General features: G+C 35.6%; 1 protein-coding gene across 6 annotated transcripts in view; it reads left to right on the top strand.

Moving 5' to 3' along the window:
• The window catches only part of ELP4 (elongator acetyltransferase complex subunit 4), a 243,847-nt gene that overhangs the window by 117,305 nt on the left and 100,276 nt on the right, over positions 1-26,266 (top strand). Inside the window, exon 10 of one of the 6 annotated variants that reach the window (XM_067749513.1) lies at positions 13,666-13,821. The exons of the other annotated variants lie outside the window; for them this stretch is intronic. Within the exon in view, the coding sequence (XP_067605614.1) occupies positions 13,666-13,806 (141 nt within the window). The 3' untranslated portion in view covers positions 13,807-13,821. Of the gene's footprint in view, positions 1-13,665; positions 13,822-26,266 lie in introns of those variants that run through there. 6 annotated transcript variants of the gene reach the window in all.

Here is a 26,266-nt window from a genome sequence, read left to right as displayed (position 1 = left end):
TGGCTGTCCCATTTCATCAGCTAAATGCATTTTTATGTTCCTAGGAGGTAAGAACATATATTTTACTAATATAGCCTCCAAGGTACTTGAAAGAGTAAGAAATACATAGCAGAGCTTAATAAAGATGGTATCCATGAGCTTTTTGATTGATATAGGTAGCTTTGAGGATACTTTTATACCCAAAACATCCTTAGTCCTTCAATGTCTTTGCACAGCAAATGTCCAGAATATTCATTCCTCCATTCCTTTTATGGCTTTTTCTTATCGCTGGATTATAGATTAAATAGTCCAGTCTCCTTCTTAGAGAGGTCTTCCCTGACTGGCCCATCTGAAGTACTCAACCAGCTACCTTCTATCATGTACCCTATTTTAATTCATAGTGTAACACTTACGTATTACTATAGCTGTTTATCAGTTAATTTGTTTATTTTCCCAACCTCACTCAACCTTACCTGTTGTAAGCTTCACAAGAGTAGGGACATACTCTGTCTTGTTTGCAGCTAAATCCTGAGCATGTGTAGTAGGCGTTCCATAAATATTTGTTAACCTGTTAAAGTGCTATTTTTAAAGTAACTTGTATCTATCATAACTTTCTTTTAAAATGTGTGTTGAGTATCTCATTTATTCTAGGCATTGTGTTGGGTACATTCACATACATTGCCATATTTAATTCTTACTTGATCCTCATAGGAACCCTTGCCATAGGCATTATAATGCACATTCTAATAAGGAGACATAAGGGGTTATAAAACAGTCCCAAAGTCATAGAGCTGTGCTTGTAGCCAAGACTCATTTCAGATCTTCTGACTCCATGTGCAGAATCATACTGGAAAGTTAACATGTTCAGGAGCTCTGCTAATAATTATTAATAAAAAATTAAAAGTTTGATTGAGTGTTTAACAGAGTCCTGAGACTACTACATGTGCTTTATAGACATTTCCTCATAGATCTCACAACACCATGTACCACTATTACCTATACTATACATGCGAGGAAACTTAAGGTTCAGAGAGATCAAGCAACTTAACTTAGCCAAAGACACAGAGTTAATACTGACTGACAGAAATGACACTTACATTCAAGTCTGTTTTATTCCAAAGCCTGTGCTCTTAACCACTAACTACTCACCACACCCCAAGATGAACCACCATCTCATCTTCAGTACATAAGCCAAAAAAGCCTCTGCCCTGATAAAAAAGAGCGAACCTCCAAAAAATGTGTAGGTATATATGTAGGTGCGTACATATATCTACAGGTAAACATAACATGTGTGTAAGTATGTATACATGCATATTTATACATAATCTTTTAACATTCAAGTTAAAAATTCTTTTGTTCCTAACATGAATTTCTACTCTAGTTTTATAAATACATTATAAAACTCAGACTGGATTTATCTTAGCTTCTCTGTTATATAATATTTTGCTATGTTATGTGTGTATGTTGTATGTGTGTGTGTGTATACACACACATATAATATAGCAAAATATTTTATATATATATATAAAATTAGAGTCACAGGGTTGTTCTTTCCTCATTTTTTACTTACTTCTGGTATATGGTAGGTGTTTGGTTTTTTTTTTTTTTTGGCTATGTTGGGTCTTCATTGCTGTGTGCGGGCTTTCTCTAGTTGCGGCAAGCATGGGCTACTCTTCATTGCAGTGGCTTCTCTTGTTGCGGAGCACGGGCTCTAGGCACACAGGCTTCAGTAACTGTGGCATGTGGGCACAGTAGTTGTGGCTCACAGGCTCTAGAGCGTAGGCTCAGTAGTTGTGGCACACGGGCTTAGCTACTCCGCAGCATGTGGGATCTTCCCAGGTGTCCCCTGCATTGGCAGGCGGATTCTTAACCCCTGAGCCACCAGGGAAGCCCAGGTAGGGGTTTTTAATAGAAAAATTAATTCATAAAAACTAAAACCTTTTACTAAAACACTATCCACTTCTTCAGGATTCCTAGATCTTAGCTAAATGAGGTGGGGAAAGTATTCTATACAGAGAAATATGGTTCCCTTATTCTAGTCAACTATATTGATATGGTTCAAAAGTATCCCAAATTTAGTAACAATATATTATTATTATATTCACTTAAGTTCTACATTCAGGTACTTTTTTTTTTATTAAAGTATAATTGACATCATTCAGGTACTTTTTCAAATATTAATTTGCTCATAGATAGTTACCATGTTTTTATATTACATTTTATATTTTTCTAAATTATTTTAATGTATCATCTTTGGAGCATCAAAAATTATCTTCAGATAATTAAGGTGTATACAACTTATAGTAAGAGTCAACCAAATTCAGTTTTTCAAAAATTAAAAAATTTTTTATAATTTTGCCCCCCCCTTTATAATAACTGGTTCTAATGAAAGTTTGATCCATTCATACTAAAACCTTTTTCTGTTGCAAATGTTTCATTTATTGGAAATTCTTTGAATACCACCTTTAAGCAAAATTAAACAGTAAATCTTATGATCACAAAATATTTTCCTTTTATAGAGTAATATTACTAAAAAAGTTTCCTATAGTTTAGTAATAAGAAGAAATTGTGTTCCTCATTAAGGAAATATGAGATTAAATATAAATTATTAATTTTTAAAAGGCAAGATTTGGGGGACCATAATAAATAATTAAGAGAAACTGGGATGTAATGGAAATGCCTTTGGGCACACAACTAGTAAAGCAGTTCTCTTATTTAAGTAGAAATTAAAATTTTGTCAAAGTTATTACTGTCATAACTCTCTGCCACAGTGGACATTCCGTAGAGTAGCCAGTTCAGGTTCTTTGTATCTGGTACAGTGAAGTTCACTGAACTGTTTTGTCAGGTGCTGTCAAGTCAACCCACCATTGTTGTAGAGAATCAAACTAAATCATTTTGGCATGAGCCTTCCAGAAATAAGATACCCAATAAACATGGTTTAATGAAATTGAGTATTTGGTTTCAACTTTTTGTAAGTATGTCAAAAATATATTGCAGTCATTCAGAAATTTCTGAGTAAATCAGTTGAAATATCTGACCCTATACTTTACTGAAAATTTGTTTTGAATATCACTACTTAATATAAAAAACACTTGGAATGTATTTGTCTGTGTTTTTTTAGGTATATGATTCTTCACTAAACATTTCAAAGTAGTAAAAGTTACAATTGTATAGTCATTTAGTAAAGAGAGAGGAGGTATCTGTTAATAAAATTAAAATTTTCTGTTGTAAAATGAAGCTAGTATCAAGTTTGATTTAGCTATTTTTGTCTCCAGAGGTTATTATCAAAAACAAAGTTGTATTTGATTAGATTTTAAGAACTTAATAAATTGTTTATGAATCTTCTAAATGTTTACTTCTTATATAATTAGAAAAATAGCTTATCTTTGTGATCAATAGTTATTTAAAAGGCATTATTATAGTGTAGACTTAAATACCTCAAAATTTTTATTTACTTATTTTGATAGGGGCATTTTTTTGTTGATATTCCTGCTCAGTAATCTAAGGAATATTTTACCAACTTATACTGTAGCTATGGTGTAGCACTGAAAAAGCTTTTAACAAAAAGCCTCTTGGTGCAATTAAAGGTCACTTGTACATATTATAATAGACTACTAATTTACAAGATCATTGTGAAGGGTCAATGCTATAGCATGAAATGGATTGCCCTTGGTGAGCCTGTAAATAAATGTGTCAACTTATCTTGTATTCAGTGGGCAAAGGAAAAAACTAACATGATACTAGTTTATTAATATTTTTATAAACAGTTGCTAAAATGTCCAGCAAAACCAAATGCACTAGTGCTATATTATTGACATAAATAATTATAGAAAATTATTAGAGTATATAACTACAGTTTTTAAGGAAAACTGCTCACACACACATAAATGCACACAAATTTTTTAATTAAATATATGGATCATGTCCAGGTATAGATAAACACAGCACAGTGGTAGTGTTTAAATGGCCTTTACCGAAAAGCTAACATGTTTCAAAATGGCTAAGTTGTACATACTCCCTTTTCTCTGTAATGAAGTTCAAAACTTATCAGCGATAGGTATGAAAAAGGCATCGATAATGACTTATTTTAGTTATCTTTCATAGCCTTTCCAATGCTCTCAGGGAAAAAAATCGTAGTGCAGAAGACATATTAATAATGATCTTTGCTAAATGAATTTAGGCATCTGATTTTTCAATAAATTAAGACTTTAGGATTAAAATAAAAGTAATGATGAAAAGAAGATAGTTTGTACTTTAAAATAATTATATTTATATTTTACATGTTTTATATATATACTTATGAGCTGTACCTAATTTTTTATTCTCAAAATAATATCAAATTAGTAAAAATACACTAATGAAATAAATTTACCAGCACTTTCTAGATTCTTCCCTCTGAATTTGGCCATTCAGACACACAACAACTCTACACTCCTAATTTTCTTTCTGGTTTCTGTGTACTATCAAAAATGAAAAAAATTGGGGCTTCCCTGGTGGCACAGTGGTTGAGAGTCCGCCTGCCGATGGAGGGGACACGGGTTCGTGCCCCGGTCCGGGAAGATCCCACATGCCGCGGGACGGCTGGGCCCGTGAGCCATGGCCTCTGAGCCTGCGCGTCCGGAGCCTGTGCTCCGCAACGGGAGAGGCCACAACAGTGAGAGGCCCGTGTACCGCAAAAAAAAAGAAGAAAAAAAAAAAGAACTGTACTCCTCAAATATACTAGATATCTAATACTAGATAGGAAATGAAAAAAATATAATTTTTAGTTAACAAAATGTGATCTATTTTAATCATAATTTCATTATGGTCATTTTATTGCCATTTGAAAACTATTTTGAACACTTTATCTTAAAAGATGTATGATAATAAACATTCTATAAATGTCAATAAGAGTTTTCCAGTCTTATTCCTTAAGGGCACTATTAGATTTGGACTAAATTTGTAAAGTCCTCCAGAGCTGAGAGCAATCAGTCCTAATTCCTGGATTTAAAGTACCTATACCTTCTAACCCACTTTGACCCAGTAAGTGACTGTTAATATGTCTGGTCTTCTCTGGCCAATAGAGCTGATTTTATTGCCTAATATGTTTTCCTGGCTTTTAACAGAAAAATATTGTAAAAGATTTTTAAGACTTATGAGTTAGGGATGAAATAATTATGTACAATGGAATTTGAATACAGCATCTTGGATATTCTACAATTCATATTTAAATACACATTGGCAACAAAGCAACTAATATCACTTCCATAATAACAGAATATATAACTATCATTAGTGAAGAATCATCCCATTGACCTCTTTGTGCATGTGGAACTGACAAGTACCAATATAGTTCTTTAGTCTGGCTTCTTAAGAATTTTCTCCTGGGAAACCATTGGGATCCAGATAGAAATTTAAGGACAATCATATTTAGAAGAAAATCTTTACAGGGCATAATTTATAACTGAATGCATTTCCTCCACATGTCCTATTTATTGGCTTAATGTGTAATTCAGTCAAGAAACAGAAAGGGTGCATGTAAAGATATTTTGGAAATGTGATCTACTCTTCACAGCCATAAATATGGGCCATTTCTTTGCCTTAGCATGCAATTATTATAACATTCCCATCATTTTATTGGAAAGGTTCTTAAGCTTTGCTCCATGTAAAATTAGGTAAGTAAAAGGCAATTTTAAACCAGCTATGCCTCTGATGCTTTAAAGCAAGAGGTTAGCAAACTATGGCCTGTGGGCCAAATCCAGCCCCGCAGTTTTTTAAAATAAACATTTATTGGAACACAGCAAGACTTTTTTAGTTTATGTATTGCCTGTGGCAGCTTTCACACTATACCACTAAGTTAAGATCTTATGGCATACAAGGCCAAAAATATTTACTATATGGTCATTTACTGAGAAAGTTTGCTATAAAGAAGAACCCCTACTTGAGAAGGCTACATACTTTAAAGAATATTTATTGAGGGAATTGTCAATTAGGGGATATGATTTGTAGACATAAAATTAAGCTCTATTTGAGTAATAAAGAATTCACATGATCATTTGATCGTTTGCACTTTTAGGATTAATGCAGGTGTCTCTGAGAATATACCTAGATTTATTAAAAGGTTAAAATTGGAAGGGAGCTTAATGTGCTTCAAAGCCAGCTTCTTATTGTGTGCACATATTTTCCCACTTAGCCGCTCTGTAATCATGTGGAACCCACTTTCTTAGGGGCAACCCATTTCAATCTCTGCCAATGACAGTTGCTAGAAAATTCTTTCAGACACTAAAACAATGTCCCACCCATTAGTACTAATTCTGCTTTCTGAAGCCACACATTAATTGCTATTTTGTATATACTATCATCCGATTCATAATAAACATCTAATATGTGAGAAACAGTTCTAATTTATGTATATATCTTCTTAGTTTTCCTTAGATTTTTATTTCTTTTTTAAAACATCAATTAAATTAACCATTTTGTGGTATTTATTGTATATTAGAGTCTTAAACATGAAGCCCATATAATTTTTACAACATCCTTTAGAGGAACTTTTTAAAACAAAAATAAAGCATTAATTAGAAACATTAAAGTAGTGGTCCTGAATTCTGAAGTAAAAAGGGTAAATTACAGGTTCATACAATTTTAATATTAAAATTTGATGTTTTACTTGTAGCATGTTTGAATTCACAAATGGGCTTCAGGTGATTAAAGGTGATAAAATCAACATTAAATGTAATTTTTCAACTTTATTATTATAATCTATTTAAGATTAATTTACTATACAGTAAGTTAATGAAAATGTATCATTAAACTTTTGATGGCTGAATAATAAGAGGCATATAGATATATTTCTAACAAGTATTAATTTTATCAGCGGAAGTATACCCCCCAACAATTAGCTGCTCATTATCCACACTACCTAGTATATATATAATTGATAGTCAAATTAAAACAGTAAGTTTAAGTGGACACTATGGATCAAGAAGTTTTGCTTATTTCTTGTTTTTTTTTTTTAAAACTGTAGGAATTTCTTAGGCAAAGAAATGTTATATTGAAGCTTAAAATGTAAATATATTATTAAAAGTAATTTGGGGACTGATGAGATTATTATGAAGTCGTAAGAGACTTGAGTTGGATTCTTGCAGCATTTAATTAGGAAATTTAAACATGTAAGGACAGTTTACTCAAAATTGCTTTTATTTAAGTTCATGCATATTATTATTTTTTAAATAATTATATAAAGATTAGTGTCCATGGCATTTAAAAACTGTTTTAAAATTAGATAAAACAAAACTCTTTTTCAAAGGTGTTTATAATATAGAATAGAAAAGAAGATTGCATGAAACCACACAAAAAGGACTCAACTACGTGTTTTCAGCCTAATAAAAATGTTGTAAAAATACTTGTAAGCTTGAAAATCACACTAGCTATTCTTGTTTCAAATTCTGTTTAATATATTGTTCTGTATGATTTTATAATAAACAGATTACTCCTTGAACAGGAATTAAGAATAAAGCTGCCAGGAAGGGGTTTTGTTGTCAGAGTAGTTCCCGCCTCATGTTTTGTAAGAGATTTCATGGTCCCATTGTAAAGAGTAGATGATTTAAAACGTGTTCCCAAGATAAACTTTCCCATTGTCATTAATGAGGATGGATAATACTGAGTGACAAGTGCATTAGGAATGACACAGAAAGAGCTGTTAGATTTGTCAGAGCATATCACTTCAGGCAGTGACACTTGAGGACATTCTTTTTGTGGATATTTGGTTGGGGGGGGTGAGGGGGGAGGTCTGATTTAAAGATGCCAAGGTTTGTGTTTACTAATAGAATAATGCATTTTACAATTTATAAATATATATTTTCCAGTGTTTAGAAAATATTTGGAAGTTTCTTTAGTTAAGCTCGTCCACATTTTAAGTTTATGCTGATTTCTTCCTAAGAAAGTCATCAAACTGTATAACATTTAAATATTAAAATATTTCCACGAAACTAATTTTTCTCTTTTAAAAAGTCTTTTTTTCTTGGAATATCCAACTGAAGGAAAGATATTTAAAAATAGCATACATTTTAAAAAATATTTTTCTTGCTTATTCTTATAAGAGGGGACTATTCTGCATCACCTTGAGAGTAAAGATTTTGAAATAAGATGACACATGTAATTTATATTGTCTTTCTAAAAATATTTTACTTTAGAGAAACGCATTAAATAGTGATCAATGAACAATTAATAATATATGACTATTCTGGTATTTAAAGTATTTCCAAACTGTAGCATGCCTCTCAATTGCGATTTTGAACATGGAATTGGTCACTTTTTCGCCTTGATTCATCTTTCATGCTGCCAACCAAATTTTGTCTTTGTATACCTTTTTGACACTAATAATGACTGAGTCTCTGTTCATTTGAGTTCAAGATTTCCCAAGCGGCGGTTTGGAGCTAGGATAAACTATCTATCATGATTGCATACCACTAATCTGTCTCAACCAAACCATCCTATGACTGAAATTATATTTGACAGTTCACCTCTTCTTGATGAGCCTGAGGTGAACATAGCTACAGACCATCCCTGGGAGGACATGGCAACTACTCCATATGTTAGGGAGGGTCCTTTTATTTGTGAAACAAGACTTAAACTATGCCTGTTACAGAAGAGAGATTTTTCTCTCTCTCTCCCTCTCTTTGTCTCTGTCTCTGTCTCTCTCTCTAATTTTTCTAATTTTCATTAGGATTTCTTTTAACTACAAAACTTTTTTTACTCAAAAATGTTTGGTAAACATTTTCTACCATTATAAGTACTACCTATAGGTTAGTTTTGCTGTGTGTTAAAAACCATAAACTCATTTTTTAAAATATTTATGCTTTCTATAATGTTCTCTTATATATACCACAGTTGTCAAATACCAAAGATTTAGTTTTAGTATTTTCACCCTTACCTAAATGTATCAGTTCTTGAAACACCTCAGTAAATTTTCATATTACAGAATATTTCTAAAAGATTTTAATTCTCTCATTTTAACATAAAAATATTTTTCGAATTCTTTATTTTAAAGATTAAAAATAGATTTAAAGAGAACAATAAATTGAACACTGTCAAAGGAAATATTATTATAATTTTTTGATAAAGATCCTTATGTAGGCTTAATCGTCATTTTTTACCATTGCTATGTAGAGTCTAAAGAAAAATGGCTACCTATGAAAATAAACTTAATTACTGCATTATGTCCTTGTAAAAATATCTTTCTTTTGGAATCAGAAATTATCAAACATTTTAAGATGATGGACAAGGAGATGTTAAAGACTTACTGTTAATACCCTGGAAAAAGAGAAATCTGCAGTAATTTTCAAGGATGTGTATGGGGGGGTTAATAGTAAGGCTACTGTTAACAACCAACATGGAGGACCAAGTGAACAACAGATTTAAATTGGAAAAGGAAGGACTGGGGTTATTTAAATGAAGCTATTTGAATATTAAGTGGATTTTCAAAGACCACACCTAGAAGTTTGTTTTTAAGTGGAGCCTATTTTAATCTGTCCCGGATTGTTGAAATGTGATTCTACCTAAAGATGTTCAAATGGCCTGAGAAGTTTTGCCCATGTGGTTCTGTTAGTTCATCAGAGCAAGCACTTAATAAGTTCGTTCCTAACGGTTCCGGATGCGCAGGCCCAGCAGCCATGGCTCACGGGCCCAGCCGCTCCACGGCATGTGGGATCCTCCTGGACCGGGGCACAAACCCGTGTCCCCTGCATCGGCAGGCGGACTCCCAACCACTGTGCCACCAGGGAAGCCCTGTCCTTTACTTTTAACTAGAGTTTATTATTCCCTGGGAAAGGTTGGTTTTAGTAAGGGCCATATTTTCTACAATTTTATGAAGCACCAATATAATCACTAAGCATTCTGAACAAAGCTTTTCTAAAGCACCTAATGTCAGATAATCATCAACTTTATTTTGGAAATTTCTATGAATTGATTTCCTAGTATCACAGAGATAATTGTTTGGTCAGTATAGTGAGTGGAAACACTTTTATATTTTTGGTTGCAATATAAATTATTTTTAACAGATGAGCTTAGTCTGCTTTAACTTTTGTTATTTTCTACAGTATTTTTATTTTAACTAATATAATGATTACCAGTGAGCTACATAAGAATTCAGTAACATCACCTAAGTATCCTGAAAAAAATTTTTAGTAAACTATATATATATTTCCACATTTTTTTATTTTAACTATATAATTTCTACCAGTGATTGCATAACATACTTCAGTGACATGTATCTGAAGAAAAGTGAGTACTGTCGAAGTAAATTAGTAAACTATTTATATATGTTCTTTATTCCAAAAGTGATTAAATGAAAAAAGTCTAACTTATACACTGACTCTAATGGTAGGCAGCCTTAATTTTGTGCTAAATTTTAACTCAGGCAGTAAAATCTGTGATCCATTTATCTTACAATAGCCAGTTACTCCTCCCATCTAATTATATGATCATTAAATATACTTTTTTATTATACAATACATCTGCATATTTTTTAAAATAAAGTTGCTTCCATTTTTCCCATAAACATCTATTTTCTAATCAGAAGAGTGGATATTACATTGCTTTACAGTAAATATTCAAAAATTTTAAAATGGTAATCATTGAATAGTTATGATTTGATAAAACAATTGCTTCATTTGGAAAGTAGAACTTGTTTATTTTAAATTTAGAAAACAAGCAGATTAATATGATGTTTTGTGTAATATTTAAATAATTATGCTTTTTGTTTTGGGTTTTAATACAACCTTTTCTCAGTACCTTTTAAATATACTTATATGCCTAAGCATGAAAAATGTGACAAGAAAAGAAAGTAAAATGGTCATGCCTTTTAGTAAATAGCTTATATGAAATTATCCTGAAAAATACCTTAATACCATCACATAGGAGAAAATCATTGTGCTCTTCAGACTATTTTTAGTAAAATGGCAACACTGAAGTCTTGTGTTTATATCAAGAAGGAATAATTATTTCCCATTAAAATAATTCCATCATTTTTCCTTTAGAAATTGGGATGAAATTTCCTTTGGGTGTGGGCGTGGAGGGGGCGGTGTTTGTAGGGGTGGTTAAGATGGCCTGACATAGGATGAAACCGTTATTTCAATATCATGTGTATACTGGGTCAACTGAAGTTTGGAGGACTAATTACCTGGAAGGCAAGATCATCCATACATTTTTCTTAATTATTCAGTAAATATTTATGAAAATACTTTTAGGTGACTATTTTACCTAGTTCGGTGCTTTTTATCAAAATACATCCATCATATCTGGTCTCTGGCCACCTCTCCAGGCTCATCTCTTGCCTGAGCTCCCAGTTGCAGCCTGACTCTCACTTGCAGTACCCACATTGGCCCATTCTGTCACTTCCAGGTCTATTGTAAATGCCAAAAATATTCTCCCCTTTCCTCCAAGTATTCTTGCCAGATTGGTCTTAAGATTCATCCTTTAATTCTTGAAGTAGATGTCACTTCTTCTAAAATGTCTTTCCTAATTCTCCAAGACCAAGTTAGGTAGCCCACCTGTTTTCCCAGAATATCTTGTAAATTATCTCTGGTGTAGCACTTATAACATTATTTTTATTTCCTGTTTCCCTGATGTCTCTCTACCATAATGTAACCTGGTGACAGAAACTGTGTCATATTCTTATTCACTAATGCATCCACAGCACCTAACACAGGATCTAAGACACAAGAGGAGTTTAGTGTTTGTTGAATGAAAAACTAATAATATGTGGAACTCTGCTAAATATCTGACTACATTGCCTTTTTTTAAAACTGTCTTAACAATACTTAACGTGAGATCTATCCCTTTAATAAAATTTTAAGTGTACAGTACATTATTGTTGACTATAGGTACAATGTTGTACCCTGACTCCATCTTTAACTAGCTCTCTGTGTGGGTCTGAGTTGTCTGCTCTTGGGGGAAGAGCACTAGTCCTCAATCCTCAATGCCCAAACCCAAGGCAACCCTTTCCGTGCCATATTAGCCATACCAAACTGTTTAAATTTTCCCTAATTACCGAACTGTTTCTTCTTGTTGAGGTTGGACTACTCCCCTCTATCAGCCTGAAGTTAAAAAAAAAAAAAAAACTATAGCAGTTAACTCAATCTTTCCTTCTTGGTGAAGATTTTTCTAGCTCCTTCTCCATTCCATTCACCCTTCCCTGCCAATATTGACTTCTTTCTAAATCTTTGGCTTACATAAAACTTACCTTTTTAATGAGAAAGTATGTTGCTTGATTCATTAAAACCCTATTAAATAAATTTAATGTTTTTTTTAAACTAGTCTGTATTATATCTCTAACTCTTCCCTCTATAGACCTGTTGTAGAGATTCAGTATGGCTACCTATCAGGATGACTAATTAAAGCCAAACCAACTGAGCATTTAAAATGTATCCTTGAAATAGAGGGGAGGTGCCAAGTTGATAACATCTTGATAACATTGGATAGTAATATCCCATGGGCTTACATATTCATTGTTCCCAGTCAATTGACATTTATATCTATTATCACTTGAGTGAAACATGATTAATTATTTTATGATAATTTGAATCACTGTTTAAAATTCAGATTGGAAGTGTTGTGTCCTGACCATCTTCTTTGACCATTCCTTTAGAGGATTTGGAGCCACTCTGCTATTGAAGATGATTTTTCCTTCCAGTTTCTTACACAATAAACCTCATTGTTTCCAAATAGGAGACTCCTTCTCCCTCTCTCTAAGAATAATAATTTTATGCTGCAGACATCAAAGATGAGGACAAAAATGTCACATTGTGATTCTGTCTCAATGACACTTCACAATAATACAAAGTGAAAAATTCAAGCAAAGAAAGCCTTTTGCTTTTTCCATTGGTGTCAAAAGTCATGTTTCTCGAGGTTGTCTTTTTTTTCCTCTAAAATGGGCATTAATATAGCCATTTTTTAAAACTAGCCATTTTTATATCATTTATAAAGTTGTAATTGTATCTTGAAATTTTATTCATAAAATATTTCCCAAAAATCACTGTTTCGCATAAGGTTACTTTCTTCCTAACCAAGAAATAGGAATTGTAGTTCCCACTTTTTAATTAACTCCTAGCTATTCTAGTTGGAGATTTATTGCCCTAATTCATATGTAACGTGTTTATCACATAGGAAACATTTTTTTAAAAAATGGGTTAGTAATTTTGTATAATGTTATAATTATATTTCTCATCAGGATAATTATGTAAAAGTAAATAAAGGTAGGGCTAAGGTAATACCTAATTTAGGATGCCTTTCAAATGTATAATGCTTGTAATTAAAGATTTCAAGTAGAAAGTAAAGGGCCTTGGTTTCCTTACACATCAGCCTAATTTTCAAAATAAAACCGTAAAGTTAGCTGAATGGTTTCTTTGATTACACATTTACACATTGAATCACAAACTGTCCACTTAGAAGATTTTTGAGAAAAAAAAAAATTTGTTAATGTGTCCCTACACTACAGAACAGAACTTAAAACATGAATTTTATAGCTCATCTAACATGCAAGGTTAAAAGTAGAAATCATTTTAACCGGCCTAGTGCCATCAGAAAGTATTTAAGATTTACAATGGGAAGTATATAAGTATTCATTTTATATTACTTAAACAACTGGAAGAAACATCACACACTTTCAGTCATTAAAAGTAAATATCATGGGCTTCCTTGGTGGCGCAGGTTAAGAATCCGCCTGCCAATGCAGGGGACATGGGTTCAGGCCCTGGTCCAGAACTACTGAAGCCCGTGTGCCTAGAGCCCGTGCTCCGCAACAAGAGAAGCCACCACAATGAGAAGCCCGTGCACCGCAACAAAGGGTAGCCCCCCGCTCGCCACAACTAGAGGAAGCCCACGCACAACAATGAAGACCCAACAGAGCCAAAAATAAATAAATAAAGTTATTTTTAAAAAGTAGATATCATGCATTATAGATGATTTTAGAGACTTAATACAGTATAAATGTTATGCCTTTGTAAACAAGATATTTTCCCACTTTCCTACGTTCTTTCAGTTGGACTAAAAGGCACATAACAAAAATGTAGTCTAGCCTAGCCTAGCACCTCATAACTCCCACAGATGCATATGCATATTTAGATGCAAATAACTAAACATAGATTCCCCAAAACACAGATCCTAACAACAGCCTTTCTAATGGCACGTTGAGCTCCCTAGTGAATAATGGCTGCAGCATCTCAAAACAGAAAGCAACAGCTAGACTTACTTGTGAAGTGTCTGTGAAAAGCACTTTTCTTTCCTGACTGTGCTACATACAGAAATCCATGAACCTCTGAAGTAGTCACGAGACTTATGGTGTAGCTGCTTTCAGCTAAGATAGGTTATCAAGCTCTAGGTCTGCTACAGTATTACCATTCTCTCACTCCTACCAAGAATTTTATTTTTTAAGCAGGGACTGGCTGTTAGCTGTGTAGTACTCATTTTTGTTTTTCTGGGGAGACCATAGAAGGTAGGTGAAGAGGTTGAGGCAGCAGGGATGAGGCTGATGACTGTAAATAGTGCACTCTATGTCTTAGTGATTGGAAAACCTCTGGATAGCTCTATAGGTCACTCCATGGCCTTCGCCAGCCTACTCAGCTGGACGCAGTTTTAAGTAATTAATGACAATGGAGCCAACATGAGTGTACTCTGTACTCATAGCATGATTCAATAAAGGGCTTCTCGGGCTTCCCTGGTGGTGCAGTGGTTGAGCGTCCGCCTGCCGTTGTAGGGGACACGGGTTCGTGCCCCTGTCCGAGAAGATCCTATATGCCGTGGAACGGCTGGGCCTGTGAGCCATGGCCGCTGAGCCTGCGTATCCAGAGCCTGTGCTTCGCAACGGGAGAGGCCACAACAGTGAGAGGCCCGCGCACCGCAAAAAAAAAAAAAAAAAAAGGTCTCCTCTGTTGTAGCAGTTTCTAAAGGACTTTACAGTTGTTCTGTTACATTGAAGTTGTATCAGTTCTTTTTAAAAAATGCATGCCATCATTTGGGACTTTGAAGTCTTTTGTTGAAAGGGGATTTTGTCATAAGGCATTTGTTATAAATGGTGTTTATTCTGTTACTGTGGAAAATCTACATGTAACTCCTCAGATATGACTTTTATTGAGCACATGTGAGTTAAAAGTAATAATTCAATAAAACAGCCATCACATGAACAGTTCATTTACTATGCAATTCTAATAACATGCTCCCAAATGGCTTTCATATGAACTGGTGATATTCTGTTAAGTGTGGATGAGTAAAACCCAAAAATTAATGAAACTATCATGATGTGACAGTAGTTTTTGATGAGATCTCACATGCCATGTTTTTGATCCATAAGCTCTAATCCCATTATCGGTCATCCATAACAAACTCTACTACTTTAGTTATCAAAACTTTAGATATGAATTATTAAAAAGAAAACACCTAGAAATAAATGTTTAGACATGCCAAATATGTTTGGAATTTCTACTATGCAATATAATATGCTAGTACTTACTTCTTGCTTCTTTTGATTATGTATCTAATGAAATGCTAATTAGATCATTGTTACACTAATGGGACTGGCGAAGGATTTCTTAGAGATGCTATTATACTACAACTTATTATTTAAGATTGCCTTTGATATAAGAAATGTAGTATATGACCATAAAAACAAAGCAAAGTATGATTTTTAGAGATATCCAGCATGGATGATACCATTAGCAATCCATCAGTCTGTTTACTGCACTGGCGAAAGTAAAGTCACTGGTATTGGGTTTTTTTGGGTTTTTTTGCGGTACGCGGGCCTCTTACCATTGTGGCCTCTCCCGTTGCGGAGCACAGGCTCCGGACGCGCAGGCTTAGCGGCCATGGCTCACGGGCCCAGCTGCTCCGCGGCATGTGGGATCCTCCAGGACCGGGGCATGAACCCGTGTCCCCTGCATCGGCAGGCGGACTCTCAACCACTGCGCCACCAGGGAAGCCCCACTGGTATTGTTTTTTAATGTCAATAAACAATACCAGATCTGGTTAGAACCTCCTGAAATTTTTATTTAATAAAACATTATTTAACCTTTTAGAAGATTTTAAACATTGTAGGGCACTTTATTTAATAATGGATTCATACCAAAGTATTGAAGATATATTCTTCACTCACTAAATATGGGAAAAAATTGCCTCTGAGTTGGTGTGTTAAATTGCTTGCATGCTTTTGACATTTTAATAGGAAAACCTTTAAGTGTGATGTTGTCAGTCATCACCGTGTCTGTAGTTGACACATTTTCTGTAATAAAAGATAGAAAATGGGGAAACATGTATTTCTATCTAATTTAAATAGAAGTCTATATTATGAGTATATTTGGAAAGCTATGCCAAAACACTTGATATGGAAAGTCATTTATTAGACTGTTAATATGAGTTACCTTTTTAGCTTGACCTACACCAACCATTTTTCTTCATTTTGCCAGTTATACATTTTAGAATTGGAAATAATTGGAGCTAAAACATTATTCCCTACAGCATTGGGGTCTTCACATAAGGCCTATTTGAAAAACGCCAGGGCATGGTTCTTCTCTCAAACCTGAAGACACTCACAAATTAAACATGATTTATTCAGGAAAAGAATTCTGAAACAATTTAATTTTACATTTATGAACTGAATTAACATTGTGCTTGTATTACTAAATCAAACGGAATGTTACTTATTTATATGATATCAGTAACAATGTCTTCATCAGTTGAGATTTCTAGAACCTAGTTTAAAAAAAAAACTAACCTGGGAGAGGAGCTTCAAGATGGCAGAAGAGTAAGATGTGGAGATCACCTTCCTCCCCACAAATACATCAGAAATACATCTACATGTGGAACAACTCCTACAGAACACGTACTGAATGCTGGCAGAAGACCTCAGACCTCCCAAAAGGCAAGAAACTCCCCACATACCTGGGTAGGGCAAAAGAAAAAAGAAAAAACAGATGAAAGAATAGGGACAGGACCTGCACCTCTGGGAAGGAGCTATGAAGGAGGAAAGGGTTCCACATACTAGGAAGGCCCTTCACGGGCAGAGACTGCAGGTGGCAGAGGGGGGAACTTCGGAGCCACAGAATAGAGCGCAGCAACATGGGTGCGGAGGGCAAAGCAGAGAGATTCCCGCACAGAGGATCAGTGCCGACCAGCATGCACCAGCCAGAGAGGTTTGTCTGCTCACCTGCCAGGGCAGGTGGGGGCTGGGAGCTGAGGCTCGGGCTTCAGAGGTCATATCCCAGGGAGAGGACTGGGGTTCTCTATGACATAAATCACAGCAGGATCCTTTTTGACCCACCTCCTAGAGAAATAGAAATAAAAACAAAAATAAACAAATTGGACCTAATGAAACTTAAAAGCTTTTGCACTGCAAAGGAAACCTTAAACGAGACAAAAAGACAACCCTCAGAATGGGAGAAAATATTTGCAAATGAAGCAACTGACAAAGGATTAATCTCCAAAATTTCCAAGCAGTTCATGCAGCTCAATATCAAAAAAACAAACAACCCAATCCAAAAATGGGCAGAAGACCTAAATAGACATTTCTCCAAATAAGATATACAGATTGCCAACAAACACATGAAAGAATGCTCAACATCATTAATCATTAGAGAAATGCAAATCAAAACTACAATGAGATATCATCTCCCACCAGTCAGAATGGCCATCATCAAAAAATCTACAAACAATAAATGCTGGAGAGGGTGTGGAGAAAAGGGAACCCTCTTGCACTGTTGGTGGGAATGTAAATTGATACAGCCACTATGGAGAACAGTATGGAGGTTCCTTAAAACACTAAAAATATAACTACCATACGACCCAGCAATCCCACTACTGGGCATATACCCTGAGAAAACCATAATTCAAAAAGAGTCATGTACCAAAATGTTCATTGCAGCTCTATTTACAAGAGCCAGGACATGGAAGTAACCTAAGTGTCCATCAACAGATGAATGGATAAAAACGATGTGACACATATATACAATGGAATATTACTTAGCCATAAAGAGAAACGAAATTGAGTTATTTGTAGTGAGGTGGATGGACCTAGAGTCTGTCATACAGAGTGAAGTAAGTCAGAAAGAGAAAAATAAATACCGTATGCTAACGCATATATATGGAATCTAAAAAACAAAAAAAGAATGGTCATGCAGAGCCTAGGGGCAAGATGGGAATAAAGACTCAGACCTACTAGAGAGCCTAGGGGCAAGATGGGAATAAAGACTCAGACCTACTAGAGAATGGACTTGAGGATATGGGGAAGGGGAAGGGTAAGCTGGGACAAAGTGAGAGAGTGTCATGCCAAACGTAAAATGGATGACTAGTGGGACACTGCTGCATAGCACAGGGAGATCAGCTCAGTGCTTTGTGACCACCTAGAGAGGTGGTATAGGGAGGGTGGGAGGGAGGGAGGGAGATGCAAGAGGGAAGAGATATGGGGATATATGTATATGTATAACTGATTCACTTTGTTATAAAGCAGAAACTAACACACCATTGTAAAGCAATTATACTCCAATAAAGATGTTTAAAAAAATTTAAAAAATAAAATGAAATATGTTCCTTTAAAAAAAATAAAAACACCTGGGAGTGTAAGCTATGCTAGGTGCTAGAGGTGTATTTGTGATGATGTGGCAGTACTGAAGCTTTGAAAATTACTGAAGCTAAATGGTTGGTAATTGCTATAACCCCCTTTTCCCTATTATATTGCTAATCCTACAAAAAGGTAGTCGTTTATCCATCTGGTTTCCTTAGCTTATAAATTCTTTGCAAGCCAGAAAAATCATCACAGTCAAATAGAAGTGAAGAATGAGGACAAGGGAGGGAAGAGATTGTTAACAGATTAAATGGACAGAGTTCTTGCCCCCAAGAGTCAAAAGAATGTAGCATGATATAGCAATTAATTCATTTAAACTTTTTAAATATATATATTTATTAAACATATGTAATGTTAAAGTTATGATGTAAGCACTGTGGGAAATGCAAACACTACACATGGTTTCTGTTCTCACCTTACCTCTCAGGTACTTATACTGTGGAAGTTATAGAAGTCTCACCTCTCTGAAAACACTATAGTCATATAATCTTTTTCAGGTGATTACAGTAATATTTTTTTTTCCATCCTTAAATAAAACAATCAGTATTTGCCCGACATCCAATCTGACAGAAAATCCTGTTGACTCTGCCTTTGAAATGTGTTCATAATTAAACCAGTTTTCACCAACTCCCGTGCTACCATTCAGTCCAAACCATCATCATGTTTTGCCTGGACTATTGTAATAGCCTCCCAACTAGATACCTGCTTTTAACTCTGACCTCCTTCAATTTGTTCTTTTTTTTTTTTTACTGCAGTCAGAAGGATGAGTCTTTTAAAACATAAAACAGATCATGTCATTTATCTGCTCAAAACTCCCCATCAATTCTCCATCTCACTGAGAAGTCCTTTAGTGACCACGAAGACCCTATTGACCCGGCTGCCTTAACTCTCAGATCTCATCTTTTATTCCTCTCCCACAATCTGCTGTGATTCAGCCACACTGCTCTTCCTTGAACATGCCAAACCTCAGGGCCTTTGCTGTTCCCTTTGCCTCTCAGATCTTTTCATAGCTACCTTCCTCACCCCTTCAAATATTAAAAGATCACCTTCTTAATGAAGTTTTCCTGGCCATCCATTTCAAAGTCACAGTTTACCCCCATTCTGCCATTCCCAATCACTCTTAGTCTGCTCCATGTTTCCCCATAGCACCCATCACCTGCTAATATGCTACATAAGTTTCTTCTTTTATAATATCTTTATTGGAGTATAATTCCTTTACAATATTATGTTAGTTTCTGCTGTACAACAATGTGAATCAGCTATGTGTATACATATATTCCTATGTCCCCTCCCTCCCACCCTCCATATCCCACCCCTCTAGATCATCACAAAGCATCAAGCGATCTCTCTGTGCTATGCAGCAGCGTCCCACTAGCCATCCACTTTACATTTGGTTGTGTATACATGTCAATGCTACTTTCTCTTTGTCCCAGCTTCCCCTTCCCCTGACATGTCCTCAAGCCCATTATTCTCTACATCTGCGTCTTTATTCCTGCCCTGCCACTGGGTCCATCAGTACCTTTTTTTTCAATTCCATACATGTGCATTAGCCTACAGTATTTGTTTTTCTCTTTCTGACTTACTTCGCTTTGTATGACAGGTTCTAGGTCCATCCACCTCACTACAAGTAACTCAATTTCGTTTCTTTTTATGGCTGGGTAACATTCCATTGTATATAAGTGCCACATCTTCTTTATCCATTCATCTGTTGATGGACATATAGGTTGCTTCCATGTCCTGGCAATTGTAAATAGTGCTGCAGTGAACATTATGGTACATGACTCTTTTTGAATTATGGTTTTCTCAGGGTATATGCCCAGTAGTGGGATTACTGGGTCATGTGGTAGTTCTATTTTTAGTTTTTTAAGGAACCTCCATACTGTTCTCCATAGTGCCTGTATCAATTTACATTTCCACCAACAGTGTAAAAGGGTTCCCTTTTCTCTACACCCTCTCCAGCATTTATTGTTTGTAGATAAGGTGCTCAGTAAATATTCTTAGATTAGTAAGTTTATATGTCTCAGTTTATCTCAATTTATCTATTTTCTCCCCTGTTCTATTTAAATTACATACAAGAGTGAGTGAATTTGGAAGCTTATACTAGTAGTAATAATAATAATAATAATGAGATCATTTATTGCTATCATTTATTGAGTGCTTAATAGAGTCAGACATTATAACTGCATTATCTCACTTAATCCCCACAACTAGCCCTCAGAGTAGGATGAGAAGGCTTACAGAGGTCAAGTCATTTGCCCAGGGTAACATATCAAGTGAATTGCTAAGCTCCAGTTCAACCCATAACAGACTCCAAGGGCACAGCCCTCTTTGTAGCTTTCAGGTTAGGGCCACCTTTAGCAAGTTTTATTCAGTATCATTGTTCTTATATATATTTACTAAAGAACAGCTTGACTAAAAGAGTTAACTGAATACTAATATGCCTAATTTCATTACTTCTGTTTAAGTAACTACATATTTAGAGGTAAATACTAGCTTTAGAAGTTTACAAATCCAAGTGATAGATAGAAATATAATATTGCTTTTAGATTGAAGGGAGAACATATTCATGAAATTGGGCATATCCTCGAAGAAAGACTTAGAAATAATTCAGTCTGAAATGATCGTATTAAGTGGGGCATTGAGTAACTTGAATTTGCCCAAGAACAAAGGAAACAGAATAAGAAGTATAAAAAGTGAGGTAATATGCAGTGGCATGGAAAGGATCTCTTGGTTCATGTGTTTTCTGTTCGAGTACTCTCTGAAATAATTTTTTTAAACCATATGCTCCACACACATTTTTAAATTGACATATAAAACCCTTCATTATAAGTGTAAAGGGTATAATTTCTGACCTATTAAATACATGCTTTAAAAATACTTTCATCAAAACCGTGAAGTAGGGTCTTCCCTGGTGGCGCAGTGGCCGAGAGTCCGCCTGCCGATGCAAGGGACATGGGTTCATGCTCTGGTCCGGGAAGATCCCACATGCCGCGGAGAGGCTAGGCCCGTGAGCCATGGCCGCTGAGCCTGCACGTCCAGAGCCTGTGCACCGCAACGGGAGAGGCCACACCAGTGAGAGGCATGCGTATCGCAAAAAAAAAAAAAAAAAAAAAATGAAGTAAAGATTTAGCTTATTCAATTTACAGAAAAGGGCATTGCTATAGCCTAATTGGCAGTCATTGTCGAATTCATGAGAAGTCTAGACTTCATTTTTTCATTCCAATAAACGTATTTCTGAAACAGTCTCCTCACTTTTCATTGCCATGAGATTGTCCACTGGTTAATATGAAACAAGGTGCAAGCCCCCATTAGTTTGCTTTTATTCTGCAGTCATGGGACACTTCCCTAAGAGCAGTGCACCACACTAAGATCCAGGGTAGGTTAGAGCCATGCCCTCCTTTTGTCAAGTTCAGTGTGAGAAACGTAGAACCGCAGACTGTAGGTACATTTTCAAAGTAGATTAATTTTAAGAGAGATTAACTATGAAAGTTGAAGATCTCAAAATTGAATTCTTTGAAACTATCCATGCCCATATACCACTGGAAAGTCTTTGTAAAACCCGAAGGACTAAAACTTCCAAAACTATGTTGAATAACTGTGGTGAGAGTGGACAACCTTGTCTTGTTCCTGACGTTACAGGAGTTTCAGTTTTTCAAAATTGATACAGCCACTATGGAGAACAGTGTGGAGGTTCCTTTAAAAACTAAAAATAGAACTAGGATGCGGCCCAGCAATCCCACTGCTGGGCATATACCCAGAGAAAACCATAATTCAAAAAGAGACATGAAACATAATGTTCATTGCAGCTCTATTTACAGCAGCCAGGACATGGAAGCAACCTAAGTGTCCATCGACAGACAAATGGATAAGGAAGATGTGGCACATGTATACGATGGAATATTACTCAGCCATAAAACGAAACAAAACTGAGTTATTTGTAGGAGGTGGATGGACTAGAGTCTGTCATACAGGGTGAAGTAAATCAGAAAGAGAAAAACAAATACCGTATGCTAACACAAATATATGGAATCCAAAAAAAACAAAAATTCTTCTGAAGAAACGAGGAGCAGGACAGGAATAAAGATGCAGATATAGAGAATGGACTTGAGGACACGGGGAGGGGGAAGGGTAAGCTGGGACAAAGTGACAGAGTGTCATGGACTTATATATACTACCAAATGTAAAATAGATAGCTAGTTGGAAGCAGCCACATAGCACAGGGAGATAAGCTCAGTGCTTTGTGACCACCTGGAGGGGTGGGATAGGGAGGGTGGGAGGGAGGCACAAGAGGGAGGAGATATGGGGATATGTGTATATGTATAGCTGATTCACTTTGTTATACAGCAGAAACAAACACAACATTGTAAAGCAATTGTACTCTAATAAAGATGTTTAAAAAAAGAAAAACCCAAAGGACATGCGTTTCCCAGTTTTGTTTTTGTTTTTGTTTTTCATACAGCAGGCTCTTATTAGTCATCCATTTTATACACATCAGTGTATACATGTCAATCCCAATCGCCCAATTCATCACACCACCACCCCCACCACCACTGCTTTTCCCCCCTTGGTGTCCATACGTTTGTTCTCTACATCTGTGTCTTAATTTCTGCCCTGCAAACTGGTTCATCTGTACCATTTTTCTACATTCCACATACATGCGTTAATATACATTTGTTTTTCTCTTTCTGACTTACTTCACTCTGTATGGCAGTCTCTAGGTCCATCCATGTCTCTACAAATGACCCAATTTCGTTCCTTTTTATGGCTGAGTAACATTCCATTGTATATATGTACCACATCTTTATCCGTTCATCTGTCAATGGGCATTTAGGTTGCTTCCATGACCTGGCTATTTTAAATAGTTCTGCAATGAACACTGGGGTGCATGTGTCTTTTTCAATTATGGTTTTCTCTGGGTATATGCCCAGTAGTGGGCTTGCTGGGTGGTATGGTAGTTCTATTTTTAGTTTTTTAAGGAACCTCCATATTGTTCTCCATAGTGGCTGTACCAATTCACATTCCTACCAACAGTGCAAGAGGGTTCCCTCTTCTCCACACCCTCTCCAGCATTTGCTGTTTGTAGATTTTCTAATGCTGCCCATTCTAACTGGTGTGAGGTGATACCTCATTGTAGTTTTGATTTGCATTTCTCTAATAATTAGTGATGTTGAGCAGCTTTACATGTGCTTCTTGGCCATCTGTATGTCTTCTTTGGAGAAATGTCTATTTAGGTCTTCTGCCCATTTTGGGATTGGGTTGTTTGTTTTTTGAATATTGAGCTGCATGAGCTGTTTATATATTTTGGAGATTAATCCTTTGTCCGTCGATTCGTTTGCAAATATTTTCTCCCATTCTGAGGGTTGTCTCTTCGTCTTGTTTGTAGTTTCCTTTGCTTTGCAAAAGCTTTGAAGTTTCATTAGGCCCCATTTGTTTATTTCTTTTATTTCCATTATTCTAGGAGGTGAACCATAAAAGATCTTGCTGTGATTTATGTCAGAGAGTGTTCTTCCTATGTTTTCCTCTAATAGTTTTATAGTGTCCAGCCTTACATTTAGGTCTCTAATCCATTTTGTGTTTATTTTTGTGCGTGGTGTTAGGGAGTGTTCTAATTTCATTCTTTTAAATGTAGCTGTCCAGTTTTCCCAGCACCATTTATTGAAGACACTGTCTTTTCTCCATTGTATATCCTTGCCTCCTTTGTCATAGATTAGTTGACCATATGTGCGTGGGTTTATCTCTGGGCTTCCTATCTTGTTCCATTGATCTATATTTCTGTTTTTGTGCTAGTACCATATTGTCTTGATTACTGTAGCTTTGTAGTATAGTCTGAAGTCAGGGAGTCTGATTCCTCCAGCTCCGTTTTTTTCCCTCAAGACTGCTTTGGCTATTTGGGGTCTTTTGTGTCTCCATACACATTTTAAGATTTTTTGTTCTAGTTCTGTAATAAATGCCATTGGTAATTTGATAGGGATTGCATTGAATCTGTAGATTGCTTTGGGTAGTATAGTCATTTTCACAATACTGGTTCTTCCAATCCAAGACCATTTTATATCTCTCCATCTGTCTGTATCATCTTTAATTTCTTTCATCAGTGTCTTTTAGATTTCTGCATACAGGTCTTTTGTCTCCCTAGGTAGGTTTATTCCTAGGGGTTTTTTTGTTGTTGTTTTGGGGGTTTTTTTGCGGTACATGGGCCTCTCACTGTTGTGGCCTCTCCCGTTGCGGAGCACAGGCTCCAGATGCGCAGGCTCAGCGGCCATGGCTCACGGGCCCAGCCGCTCCGCGGCATGTGGGATCTTCCCGGACCGGGGCACAAACCCGTGTCCCCTGCATTGGCAGGCAGACTCTCAACCACTGCATCACCAGGGAAGCCTCCTATTCCTAGGTATTTTATTCTTTTTCGTTGCAATGGTAAATGAGAGTGTTTCCTTAATTTCTCTTTAAGATTTTTCATCATTAGTGTATAGGAATGCAAGAGATTTCTGTGCGTTAATTTTGTATCCTGCAACTTTACCAAATTCATTGATTAGTTCTAGTCGTTTTCTGGTGGCATCTTTAGGATTCTCTATGTATAGTATCATGTCATGTGTGAACAGTGACAGTTTTACTTCTTCTTTTCCAATTTGTATTCCTTTTATTTCTTTTTCTTCTCTGATTGCCGTGGCTAGGACTTCCAAAACTATGTTGAATAATAGTGGTAAGAGTGGACATCCTTGTCTTGTTCCTGATCTTAGAGGAAATGCTTTCAGTTTTTCACCATTGAGAATGATGTTTGCTGTGGGTTTGTCGTATATGGCCTTTATTATGTTGAGGTAGGTTCCCTCTATACCCACTTTCTGGAGAGTTTTTATCATAAATCGGTGTTGAATTTTGTCAAAAGCTTTTCCTGCATCTACTGAGATGATCATATGGTTTTTATTCTTCAATTTGTTAATATGGTGTATTACATTGTTTGATTTGTGTATATTGAAGAATCCTTGCATCCCTTGGATAAATCCCACTTGATCATGGTGTATGAACCTTATAATGTGTTGTTGGATTCTGTTTGCTAGTGTTCTGTTGAGGATTTTTGCATCTATATTCATCAGTGATATTTTTCAGTAACTTTCTTTTTTTGTAGTATCTTTTTCTGGTTTTGGTATCAGGGTGATGGTGGCCTTATAGAGTGAGTTTGGGAGTGTTCCTTCTTCTGCAGTTTTTTGGAAGAGTTTGAGAAAGATGGGTGTTAGCTCTTCTCTAAATGTTTGACTGATTGTTTCCCAGTCTTAAAGACCTCTGCTTTATATTATGTAGGATATTACAATTTAAAATAAACTCTAATTTTTTTCCACAGTTCAAGGAGTTTCCTGAAAATATCTACTGCCATTATAATCTGCAAAAATAGATCTTAAGCTTATGGCAGTGTGTTAGTGAATAGCACAGGGAACTCTACTCAATATTCTGTAATAACCTATATGGGAAAACAATCTGAAAAAGAGTGGATATATGTATATATATAACTGAACTACTTTTCTGTACACCTGAAACTAATACAACATTGTAATCAACTGTACCCCAATAAAAAATAAAAAGTAAATTAAAAATAAATAAAAATAAACAAGAAAGGAATGTAATACTTAAAACTGATGCAAGGTACTTTTTTTTTAATTAATGTACGTTTTTTGGAGCAGTTTTAGGTTTACAGAAAATTTGAGGGGAAAG

This window comes from Pseudorca crassidens, chromosome 9 (assembly GCF_039906515.1).
Source record: "Pseudorca crassidens isolate mPseCra1 chromosome 9, mPseCra1.hap1, whole genome shotgun sequence".
Classification (NCBI taxonomy): Eukaryota; Metazoa; Chordata; class Mammalia; order Artiodactyla; family Delphinidae; genus Pseudorca; species Pseudorca crassidens.
This window is presented reverse-complemented; position numbering and strand designations above follow the sequence as displayed.